At 51.5% G+C, this 12,565-nt stretch overlaps 1 protein-coding gene across 4 annotated transcripts in view; it reads right to left on the bottom strand.

The window, feature by feature from the left end:
• Nucleotides 1-12,565, bottom strand: part of LOC139262415 (uncharacterized) — a 33,842-nt gene that overhangs the window by 10,645 nt on the left and 10,632 nt on the right. For 2 of the 4 annotated variants that reach the window (XM_070877610.1, XM_070877613.1), the window contains exons 5-8: nt 11,256-11,427; nt 10,939-10,968; nt 8,601-8,723; nt 2,083-2,282 (exon numbers count right to left, since the gene is read on the bottom strand). In XM_070877610.1, the coding sequence (XP_070733711.1) occupies nt 2,083-2,282; nt 8,601-8,723; nt 10,939-10,968; nt 11,256-11,427 (525 nt within the window). The remainder of the gene's footprint in view (nt 1-2,082; nt 2,283-8,600; nt 8,724-10,938; nt 10,969-11,255; nt 11,428-12,565) is intronic. The other 2 variants (XM_070877612.1, XM_070877611.1) reach the window with 2 other exon arrangements.

The following is a 12,565-nucleotide window of genomic DNA, read 5'->3' as shown; positions in this document are numbered from 1 at the left end:
TTTAACGAAGCTGGAGCAGCAGTATAACCCCAAACCGTTAGAAATTGCTGAAAGCTATCGTTTTGGGATTCGGAATCAAAAGGCTGATGAATGTATCAGTGATTACATCGTAGCATTAAAAAAGCTATCGATGCACTGTAATTTTGGAAACTTTCAAAACCGAGCATTACGGGATCGTTTTGTTTGTGGGGTGAAAAATGATGCGATCAGAAGGGACGATAGATGACTTGACTTTTGAGATTGCTTGTCAGACAGCGAGGTCGATGGGCATGGCCGAACAATATTCGAGAATTAAATAATGATTACGGTCGTCAGTCAACCGGGATAAATCACCTGCAGGTTCAAAGTAAAAGACGGTGGGGGCCGAAAGTCTCAGAAACTAGAAATTCTAACAGAGCGTCGAAGTCGTGCTATAGGTGCCTGGGACAACACATTGCTCAACGTTGTCCATACGTGAAGGCAGAGTGTTTCTTCTGCAGGAAGACTGGGCATCTTGCAAAGGCATACCGACTGAAGGGTAAACCAGCTTTTAAAGCTATGAGTCCAGCGTTCAAAGCTATAAGTAGAAATCCCAAGAGACTACATAGCATGGAAGACGAGGAGATGTTAGAGTTACACGTCATCAGGAGCAGCAGGTTAACGGACAGCGATTCGGAAAGCATCAAAATCCACATAGATGTTGCGGGATTCAAGATACCAATGGAAATTGACACGAGTGCATCAGTGAGTGTAGTACCGGAGTCGCTGTACCGCGACAAATTGCGTGATTTCCAACTGGAGAAATCCAAGATAGAGCTGCGAGGCTACTCGGCAGAGAAAATTCCTGTGGTAGGTCGTATCATCGTACCGTGAAATATAAAGATCAATTTCAGAGCTTGCCTCGAATAGTAATGAAAGGAGACAAGTCTGCCTTACTAGGAAGAAATTGGTTGAGCTCACTGAAGCTGGATTGGAGTAAGATTTTCTGTGTGGAAGCGAGATTTTCATCAACGGATGAGGTTATCAAGCAGTATCCGAAGGTGTTCTGTGAAACGGGCAGTCCGATCCAAGGCTTCAAGGAGAGTGTCAGGGTACAGAAGGACGCTAGATCAGTTTACTACAAGCCACGTTCCGTACCATATGCACTCAAGGAGAAAGTTGAGCAAGAACTCAAAAGACTAGAGACTGAGAACATTATTTGTAAGATAGGTCGATGTAATTGGGCTACACCTATTGTTGTTGTGCCTACGTCCGATGGTAAGGTAAGATTGTGTGGTGATTGTTATGATGGCTTCTTCATTCAGGAGGGAGAAGTGTAATGTCTGTAAGCTTGTAATGGTTGTAGCTCCACACTGTGGATGTGGCCGTATTGTGTACTGCAAGTGCAGGGTTAATAATAAACAGAACCAGACAGATTTCTGAAGACTTCCGAGAGAGCTGCCTGCCATGTTAGGAAGCTGTGTGTGCTGTGCTCTGTGAAGATATCACAGAAATAAAACCAACAAACTGCACCACTTCCATGCCAGAACTGTACTACGCCGTTCAGGGATGATGTCAGGAAGCATCTCTTCACACAAAGTGTAGTGGAAATCTGGAACACTCTCCCCCTCAAAAAGCTGGTGAGGCTGGAGGTCAAAATAAATTTTCAAAACTGGGATCGATAAATTTTGGTTGGGTAAGGGTTGGGTTACGGAACCAAGGCAGGTAGATGGAGTTAAGGTACAGATCAACCGTGATCTCATAGAATGGTGGAACAGGCTCGAGGGGCTGAATGGCCTCCTCCTGTTCCTGTGTCACAAGCTCAAGGGGCTGAATGGGCCTCCTCCTGTTCCTGTGCAACAGGCTCGAGGGGCTGAATGGGCCCCCTCCTGTTCCTGTGTCACAAGCTCGAGGGGCTGAATGGGCCTCCTCCTGTTCCTGTGTAACAGGCTCGAGGGGCTGAATGGGCCTCCTCCTGTTCCTGTGCAACAGGCTCGAGGGGCTGAATGGCCTCCTCCTGTTCCTGTGTCACAAGCTCGAAGGGCTGAATGGCCTCCTCCTGTTGCTATGGCCACGGGAGAATCAAAGCAGTGACGTGAAAAGGCAACGGGTGTTTCTACTTACGATCACAAAAGACCATTTCCAGGTCAAGGTGTCCAGGATGTAGACCTTATTGAAACATTCTCCGTCTTTCTTCCCCCCAAAAACGTAAATGCGTTTGGCGTCGGGGTCGTATGTGGCGGAGTGACCGCAGACACTCCGAGGGATCGGGATGGTCATCGTCGAGGTCGTATCCAAGGGAAACCAGAAATTGTCACCATTGTCTGCACAAAGAGGGCAAATGTCAGAGGTCGAGATCAAATCAAAAACACTATGACAGGAGAATAATTAAGGGAGGAGAGGGAGGCGGTGGGGGGGCGGGGGAGGAGAGGGAAGCACGGGGGTGGGGGGGGGGAGAGAGAGAGGAGAGAGGGAGGCGCGGAGGGGGGGGGGGGGGAGAGAGGAGAGAGGGAGGCGGGGAGGGGTGAGGGGGAGGGGTGAGGGGGAAGGGAGCACTGACCAACTTTGACTCCCAACATCTCAATTTTAAATTCTCATCCTTGTGTTGAAGGTTCCATGGCCTCGCCCCTCCCTATCTCTCTAACCTCTTCCAGCCCTACATTACGAGATCTCTCTGTTACTCAGACCCTGGCCTCTTGTTCCTTCCCCGACTTCCATCGTTCCACCAGTGGTGGCCGTGCCTTCAGCTGCCTGGGCCCTCAGCTCTGGAATTCCCTCCCTAAACCTCTCCGCCTCTCTCCTCCGTTTAGACGCTCCTTACAACCCACTTCATTGACTGAGCCTTTGGTCAACTGTCCTAATCGCTCTTCCTTTGGGTCGTGTCAGTTTTCTGTCAAGTGACGTTATTTGATATTAAAGGCACAGTATAAATGCAATTGTTGAACGAAGGGTTGGTGGGGGGCTGAGAAGAGACCCCAGGACTGACTGATTGCCATTCTGTCACTTTGTTTCCTGCAGTGAGCATAGTATCATAAAGTTTAGATTAGCTATGGAAAAGGACAAGAAGCTGTCTAGAGTAAAAATACTAAATTGGAGGAGGGCCAATTTCAGTGGGTTAAGAATGGATCTGGCCCGGGTAAACTGGAATCAAAGATTGGCAGCAAACCTGTAATGGAACAATGGGCTGCCTTTAAAGAGGAGATGGTCCAGGTCCAGTTGAGGTACATTCCCACGGGCGGGGGGATGGGGGGAAAGGTAGGGAAACCAAAGTCAGAGCTCCCTGGATGACGAAAGGGATAGAGAGTAAGATGAAGCAGAGAAAGGGGGAGTATGACCGATGTCAGGTGGAGAATACAAGTGAGAAACAGGCTGAATATAGAAAGGTCAGAGGGGAAGTGAAAAAGGAAATGAGGGGCAAAGAGAGAGAGAGAGAGAGTGAGAGCTAACATAAAAGGGAATCCAAAAAAGTCTTCTAGAGGCAAATAAATAGTAAACGGGCAGTAAGAGGAGGGTGGGGCTGATTAGGGACCAAAATGGAGACCTACACAGGGGGGCAAAGGTACTAAATGAGTGTCTTCACCAAGGGAGAAGATACTGCCATAGACATAGTGATAGAGGAGGTCGTGGATGGGATATAAATTGATGAAGGGGAGGTACTAGAAAGGCTGGCTGTACCTAAAGTAGATAAGTCACCAGGACCGGACGGGATGCATCCCAGGACGCTGAGGGAAGTAAAGGTGGAAATCGCGGAGGTACTGACCGTAATCTTCCAATCCTCCTTAGATACGGGGGCGGTGCCAGAGGGCTGGAGAATTGCAAATGTTACACCCTTGTTCAAAAAAGTGTGTAAGGATAAACCCAGTAACTACAGACCGGTCAGTTTAACCTCGGTAACGGGGAAGCTTTTAGTGACAATAATCAGGGACAAAATGAACAGTCACTTGGACAAGTGTGGATTCATTAAGGAAAGCCAACACGGATTTGTTAAAGGCAAATTGTGTTTAACCAACATGATTGAGTTTTTTTGATGTGGTAACAGAGAGGGTTGATGAGGGTAATGCAGTTGACGTGGATTTCCAAAAGGCGTTTGATAAAGTGACACATAACAGGCTTGCAGCAAAGTTGAAGTCCATGGTAGATTTGTACCCACCATCCCCAAAATACTGTCCATTGGCAATAGTGGCCATCCATAGTCCTTCCACTCAGAATACTGCTCCCCTTTAATACAAGGACATTCTGATTAGAGTTGGGTTGTTCAATGCTCACATTCTGCCAATAAGGTCCAGGTCGGTGATTGGAGCATGGGCAGGTACTGCACAAGCGGTGAGGTTGGGGTGAAGGAGCGGCGAGAGATTGTAGAGGGACGTATTCAAGGCCTGGGAGAGGCGCGAGTTTGGGGCCCAGAAGAGAGGCGAGGGCCCAGGGGCAGCATGGGCCAGCCCACACTGCGATATGTGTGCGCACTAGGCACTAGGCCTGATGGTCTGCATCCCAGAGTACTTAAGGAGGTGGCCTTGGAAATAGCGGATGCATTGATAGTCATTTTCCAACATTCCATCGACTCTGGATCAGTTCCTATCGAGTGGAGGGTAGCCAATGTAACCCCACTCTTTAAAAAAGGAGGGAGAGAGAAAACAGGGAATTATAGACCAGTCAGCCTGACATCGGTAGTGGGTAAAATGATGGAATCAATTATTAAGGATGTCATAGCAACGCATTTGGAAAGAGGTGACATGATAGGTCCAAGTCAGCATAGATTTGTGAAAGGGAAATCATGTTTGACAAATCTTCTGGAATTTTTTGAGGATGTTTCCAGTAGAGTGGACAAGGGGGAACCAGTTGATGTGGTGTATTTGGACTTTCAGAAGGCTTTCGACAAAGTCCCACACAAGAGATTAATGTGCAAAGTTAAAGCACATGGGATTGGCGGTAGTGTGCTGATGTGGATTGAAAACTGGTTGTCAGACAGGAAGCAAAGAGTAGGAATAAATGGGTACTTTTCAGAATGGCAGGCAGTGACTAGTGGGGTACCGCAAGGTTCTGTGCTGGGGCCCCAGCTGTTTACATTGTACATTAATGATTTAGACGAGGGGATTAAATGTAGTATCTCCAAATTTGCAGATGACACTAAGTTGGGTGGCAGTGTGAGCTGCGAGGAGGATGCTATGAGGCTGCAGAGTGACTTGGATAGGTTAGGTGAGTGGGCAAATGCATGGCAGATGAAGTATAATGTGGATAAATGTGAGGTTATCCACTTTGGTGGTAAAAACAGAGAGACAGACTATTATCTGAATGGTGACAGATTAGGAAAAGGGGAGGTGCAACGAGACCTGGGTGTCATGGTACATCAGTCATTGAAAGTTGGCATGCAGGTACAGCAGGTGGTTAAGAAAGCAAATGGCATGTTGGCCTTCATAGCGAGGGGATTTTAGTACAGGGGCAGGGAGGTGTTACTACAGTTGTACAGGGCCTTGGTGAGGCCACACCTGGAGTATTGTGTACAGTTTTGGTCTCCTAACTTGAGGAAGGACATTCTTGCTATTGAGTGAGTGCAGCGGAGGTTCACCAGACTGATTCCCGGAATGGCGGGACTGACATATCAAGAAAGACTGGATCAACTGGGCTTGTATTCACTGGAGTTCAGAAGAATGAGAGGGGATCTCATAGAAACGTTTAAAATTCTGACGGGTTCAGACAGGTTAGATGCAGGAAGAATGTTCCCAATGTTGGGGAAGTCCAGAACCAGGGATCACAGTCTAAGGAAAAGGGGTAAGCCATTTAGGACCGAGATGAGGAGAAACTTCTTCACCCAGAGAGTGGTGAACCTGTGGAATTCTCTACCACAGGAAGTTGTTGAGACCAATTCACTAAATATATTCAAAAAGGAGTTAGATGTAGTCCTTACTACTCTGGGGATCAAGGGGTATGGCGAGAAAGCAGGAATGGGGTACTGAAGTTGCATGTTCAGCCATGAACTCATTGAATGGCGGTGCAGGCTCGAAGGGCCAAATGGCCTACTCCTGCACCTATTTTCTATGTTGCTATAGAATAAAAGGGACAGAGGCAGCATGGATACGGGATTGTCTCAGTGACAGGAAACAGAGAGTAGGGGTGAACGGTTGTTTCTGGGACCGGAGGAAGGTATACAGTGGTGTTCTCCAGGGCTCGGTACTGGGACCACTGCTTTTCCTGATATATATTAATGACTTGGATGTGGGTGTACAGGGCACAAGTTCAAAATTTGCAGACGACACTTCACTATACTTCCAAGTTTTGTGAGGAGGGTAGTGATCGACTTCAGGAGGACAGACAGGTTGGTGGGGATGGGCAGAGCAACACCAACTAGTTGAGAAGCATGCTGGTCCGAGATGGATTTCAGCATTGTCGGGTTCAGTAACTCATTCATTTAAAAAAAAAATCAATTTCATGATGTGGGCATCACTAGTGTAATGTCCTTCGTGGGTTCTTTGCTTAAGAATTCATAGCAACACATTGCTATTAACATAGAAACATAGAAAATAGGTGCAGGAGCAGGCCATTCGGCCCTTCTAGCCTGCACCGCCATTCAATGAGTTCATGGCTGAACATGCAACTTCAGTACCCCATTCCTGCTTTCTCACCATACCCCCTGATTCCCCTAGTAGTAAGGACTTCATCTAACTCCTTTTTGAATATATTTAGTGAATTGGCCCCAACAACTTTCTGTGGTAGAGAATTCCACAGGTTCACCACTCTCCGGGTGAAGAAATTCCTCCTTATCTCGGTCCTAAATGGCTTCCCCCTTATCCTTAGACTGTGTCCCCTGGTTCTGGACCTCCCCAACATTGGGAACATTCTTCCTGCATCTAACCTGTCTAACCCCGTCAGAATTTTAAACGTTTCTATGAGGTCCCCTCTCATTCTTCTGAACTCCAGTGAATACAAGCTCAGTTGATCCAGTCTTTCTTGATAGGTCAGTCCCGCCATAAAACCGGGAATCAGTCTGGTGAACCTTCGCTGCACGCCCTCAATAGCAAGAATGTCCTTCCTCAAGTTAGGAGACCAAAACTGTACACAGTACTCCAGGTGTGGCCTCACCAAGGCCCTGTACAACTGTAGCAACACCTCCCTGCCCCTGTACTCAAATCCCCTCGCTATGAAGGCCAACATGCCATTTGCTTTCTTAACCGCCTGCTGTACCTGCATGCCAACCTTCAATGACTGATGTACCATGACACCCAGGTCTCGTTGCACCTCCCCTTTTCCTAATCTGTCACCATTCAGATAATAGTCTGTCTCTCTGTTTTTACCACCAAAGTGGATAACCTCACATTTATCCACATTATACTTCATCTGCCATGCATTTGCCCACTCACCTAACCTATCCAAGTCGCTCTGCAGCCTCATAGCATCCTCCTCGCAGCTCACACTGCCACCCAACTTAGTGTCATCCGCAAATTTGGAGATACTACATTTAATCCCCTCGTCTAAATCATTAATGTACAGTGTAAACAGCTGGGGCCCCAGCACAGAACCTTGTGGTACCCCACTAGTCACTGCCTGCCATTCCGAAAAGTACCCATTTACTCCTACTCTTTGCTTCCTGTCTGACAACCAGTTCTCAATCCATGTCAGCACACTACCCCCAATCCCATGGGCTTTAACTTTGCACATTAATCTCTTGTGTGGGACCTTGTCGAAAGCCTTCTGAAAGTCCAAATACACCACATCAACTGGTTCTCCCTTGTCCACTCTACTGGTGTTGGGGCTTAGAATGTGCAGCCAACCAGCATCTTTCCCCAAATGATCACTTCCGCCCTCCCCCCCGTCCATTGCATTTATATAGCGCCTTTAAAACATCCCAAGGCACTTCATCGGAGTAGTATCGGACAAAATCTGATTTGTCACACAAGGCGATAAGTCAGACAGGTGGACGGAAAGCTTGGTCAGGGAACTATATCCAGTGGGAGTGTGCTCCTTCGATGCCTCTTCACCCCTGAGGTCCCGACACCGGGGAGTGGGGGGGGGGAACAACGGACTTCCCATTCTAATCGTTGTGGCCACACGTAACAGGCCTGGGGGGGTTCCCCAGTGGGGGGGGGCGTCTGAGGGACACCCGTTTCCCAGGCCCATTGCAACTCATCTGCATCTTCACCCCATTTCCCACCGTTGCTCCATATCCCTCGATACCATTATCCAACAAAAAAACCCATCAAATTCCGTCTTGAAATTTTCAATTGTTCCCCCCGGCCTCAACAGCCTTTTAGGGGGGGGGGGGGGGGGGGGGGGAAAGAGAGTTCCAGATTCCCAGCACCCTCTGTGTGAAGAAGTGCTTCCTGACATCACCCCTGAATGGCCGGGCTCTGATTTTAAGGTGACGCCCCCTTGTTCTGGACTCCCCCCACCAGAGGAAATAGTTTCTCTGTAGCTGCCCCATCGAATCCTTTAAATCATCATAAACACCTCGATCAGCTCACCCCTTAATCTTCTAAACCCGAGGGAACGCAGGCCAAGTTTACGCAGCCTGGTCTCATAATTTAACCCTTTTAGCCCCGGTATCGTTCTGGTGAATGTGCGCTGCTCCCACTCTGAGGCCAATAGCTCCCTCCTGAGGGGGGGGACCCAGAACTCAGCGCAGTTACTCCCGACCTGACCTTACTCACCAATCTCAAGCTTCCACAGACCATCCTCACACTGCTTCTTCCGTCTGCCCTCTCCTCCAATCAGAATGGCCGTGTTCGGGTCACTGAGGCACAGCGCGTGATCCCAGCGTGGACTTGGACAAACTGCAAACCACGAGAGGGAAATATCGGCCGTCGGTTGTCGAGGGGGGAGAACAAGTCCGAGACCCCAGGGAACCAGTGGGTCTTCCCCAATAATCCGGGCTGTCTGACAGAGCCAGTCCCCATTCTACACCTGCTCCAAAAACACAGCAGCCCAACCCTGGGGTCAATCCTACAGATCGACGTAGTGTTTACACGTGACCCTGGAATGCTGAGACACACGGGCGAGACTGCATATATTCCTCATTCCACAAGGAGGTCTACGCAACGGAGAGACTCGGCTGTACAAGCAACAACTTATATTTATATAGCGCCTTTAACGTAGTAAAACGACCCAAGGCGTTTCACAGGAGCGATATGAAATAAAATGTGACACTGATCCACATTAGGAACGGTGACCAAAAGCTTGGTTAGACATTTTAAAAAGAGAGAGAGAGAGAGAGAGAGAGAGCGGTCGCGAGGCGGTGAGGGTTAGGGAGGGAATTCCAGAGCTTAGGGCCCAGGTAGCCTCAGACACGGCCGCCAATGTTGGAGCGAAGGAAATCGGTGATGCGCAAGAGGCAAGAATTGGAGGAGCGCAGAGATCTCAGAGGGTTGTCGGGCTGGAGGAGGTTAGAGAGAGAGAGGGAGGGACGAGGTCATGCAGGGGTTTGAAAGTAAGAACCGGGAGTCAGTGTAGGTTAGCGATCACAGGGGTGATGCGAGTTAGGACACGGGCAGCAGGAGGAGGGTGCAAGGTGGGAGGCCGGCCAGGAGACGATGCAATAGTCGAGTCTAGAGACGATAAAAGCATCAGGAATCAGCCATTGATGTGAAGTCATGTGTAGGCCCAACCAGGCAAGTCTGGCAAGCTGCCTTCCCTGAAGGGCAGCTCGGGTTTTGACGATATTCTGGTTACTTTTTCTGGAGCCAGCCGCTTTATTGGAATCAGTTCCACAACTTTACCCGGGATTTGAACTCCGGATCTCTGGGTTGCTGGCCCAGCACCGGATTAACTGCACAGCCGTACCCAATTCCCCAGGGAGTGCCGGGAGGTGGGGCTGGGGGAGGAGGAAATCAGAGACAAACAAAACAACAAAGTTGGTGCGACACCTGCCAGAGCATCAGCAAAAGCAAGGTCAACAAGCTGGCCTTAGAGGCAGGGAACTGTAAAGGGCACAAGGGCAAACACAAGATGGAGCAGAGTTGGTGCGACTCAGTCCATTCACCCTTCATTGGGGTTACGATAAAGACCAGACTCATGGAGTGAAGGTTTTGCTCTGTATCTAACCCCGTGCTGTACCTGTTCCCTGCAATTGGTTTTTTGGTTCCCGATTGGTGCATGGGCAGCCCGCCCAGGGTCTCCCGATTGGTGCGTGGGCAGCCCGCCCGGGGTCTCCCAATTGGTGCGTGGGCAGCCCGCCCGGGGTCTCCCAATTGGTGCGTGGGCAGCCCGCCCGGGGTCTCCCGATTGGTGCGTGGGCAGCCCGCCCGGGGTCTCCCGATTGGTGCGTGGGCAGCCCGCCCGGGGTCTCCCGATTGGTGCGTGGGCAGCCCCCCCGGGGTCTCCCGATTGGTGCGTGGGCAGCCCGCCCGGGGTCTCCCGATTGGTGCGTGGGCAGCCCGCCCAGGGTCTCCCGATTGGTGCGTGGGCAGCCCGCCCGAGGTCTCCCGATTGGTGCGTGGGCAGCCCGCCCGGGGTCTCCCGATTGGTGCGTGGGCAGCCCGCCCGGGGTCTCCCGATTGGTGCGTGGACAGCCCGCCCGGGATCTCCCGATTGGTGCGTGGACAGCCCGCCCGGGGTCTCCCGATTGGTGCGTGGGCAGCCCGCCTGAGGTCTCCCGATTGGTGCGTGGGCAGCCCGCCCGGGGTCTCCCGATTGGTGCGCGGGCCGCCCGAGGCCTCCCGATTGGTGGGCAGCCCGCCCGAGGCCTCCTGATTGGTGGGCGGCCCGCCCGAGGCCTCCCGATTGGTGGGCGGCAGCGCTCCTTAGGGGGAACATTGTCCACTGCCCATTTATACTGTGCAAGCCCAGACGCATGTTGGAAGGCTATTGAACTATGGAGAGCATCACATTCCAGCTCTCCAACACAAGAACTCGCATTTACATTGTGCAATATACTGCCCACACGCGCAAGGGCAGCAGTGAGTGATTGGATAGCCGTTACAGGCAGGAACCCTGGCCGGTCTCCCCCCTCCCCAGGGTAAAGGAAAGGTGCACCAGCCGGAGCTAACTCACCCCGCAGCCTCCTCACGTCCGACTCACACCCTGAGAGAGAGAGAGAGAGAGAACTAATGTCAACAGCAAGGCACATCCCCACATCCCATAATATACAGGAACCGCCACTCACCATAGCAACGTGCCATCAACCTCCCAAGCCTTCAGCTGTCCCTCTGTGGTCAGGGTCTCAGTCTGGGATATTTGTGGGATTGAACAACCCCTCCCCTCCAATGTCAGGGTACTTCCCCCCCCCCCCCCCCACCGCGCCCCCCATTCCCCCCTCCCCCGCCAGCCCACGGCCCGGCCAGCCCCAGCCCCAGCCCCGCGAGCTTCACCTGTCTCCTGGTCCTGAGCCGGGTGGTCAGCGCGGGCGCCTGTGTTGGACGAGCCCGGGTCCTTTAGCGGAGTGGAGAAAGGCAGCGGGGGACGGGTAGCCGCCGTGTGAATCTTTGGGACCTCTAAACTCGGGCTCCTCTCCTGCTCCAACTGGGCCCTGCTCAAGGGGAACTGCGGAAGGGACAGTGTCGTTAGCGTAACACCGAGCATCGCGCCCTCCCTCCCCGAGATTTCACGGCCCCCTGCGCCAGCGGTCAATTTTACAGCAGTAACCCAGCAACGAGAGGAATTCAATGCGAGACACGTCGGGGGGGGGGGGGCGACTGGGATTGGAGGAGATGGTGCAGCATTCAAACCCCATTCCTGTGGTGCTCCTTGTGTGGAGACACGCCTCAGACTCTTGCCCTGTAAAGTGCGCTAAGAGGGTGAGACATGGATAGAGATACGAGAAGGTGTTACCATCGGACACCGGTCCTCGGGGTGGATACATCGGCCTGGGAGGGGGAGCTGCGCAGATTCACCAGAATTACACCAGGACAGGTTGCATAGACTGGGCTTGTGTCCCCTTGAGTTTAGAAGATTAAGAGATGATATAATTGAGATGCTTCAGATGACTGAGGGAGTTGATAGGTTAGATCGAGAGAGACTATTCCCTCTGGTGGGGGGAGTCCAGAACAAGGGGATGTCACCTTACAATCAGAGCCAGGCCGTTCAGGGGGTGATGTCAGGAAGCGCTTCTTCACACAAAGGGTCTCTCTCCCAAAAAGCTGTAGATGCTGAGGGGCCAATTGGAGCTTTCAAGAATGAGGTGGCCAGATTTTTGTTGGGGAAGAGTATCAAGGGGATAATGGAGCCAAGGTGGGTAGATAGAGCTAAGATACAGGTCAGGCATGTTGTAACTGAATGGCGGAGCAGGCTCGAGGGGCTGAATGGCCTCCTCCTGTTCCTGTGTAACAGGCTCGAGGGGCTGAATGGCCTCCTCCTGTTCCTGTGTAACAGGCTCGAGGGGCTGAATGGCCTCCTCCTGTTCCTGTGTAACAGGCTCGAGGGGCTGAATGGCCTCCTCCTGTTCCTGTGTAACAGGCTCGAGGGGCTGAATGGCCTCCTCCTGTTCCTGTGTAACAGGCTCGAGGGGCTGAATGGGCCTCCTCCTGTTCCTGTGTAACAGGCTCGAGGGGCTGAATGGCCTCCTCCTGTTCCTGTGTAACAGGCTCGATGGGCTGAATGGCCTCCTCCTGTTCCTGGGTAACAGGCTCGAGGGGCTGAATGGCTTCCTCCTGTTCCTGTGTAACAGGCTTGGGGAACTGAA

The sequence above is a fragment of the Pristiophorus japonicus genome, chromosome 4, assembly GCF_044704955.1.
Source record: "Pristiophorus japonicus isolate sPriJap1 chromosome 4, sPriJap1.hap1, whole genome shotgun sequence".
Taxonomy (NCBI): domain Eukaryota; kingdom Metazoa; phylum Chordata; class Chondrichthyes; family Pristiophoridae; genus Pristiophorus; species Pristiophorus japonicus.
This window is presented reverse-complemented; position numbering and strand designations above follow the sequence as displayed.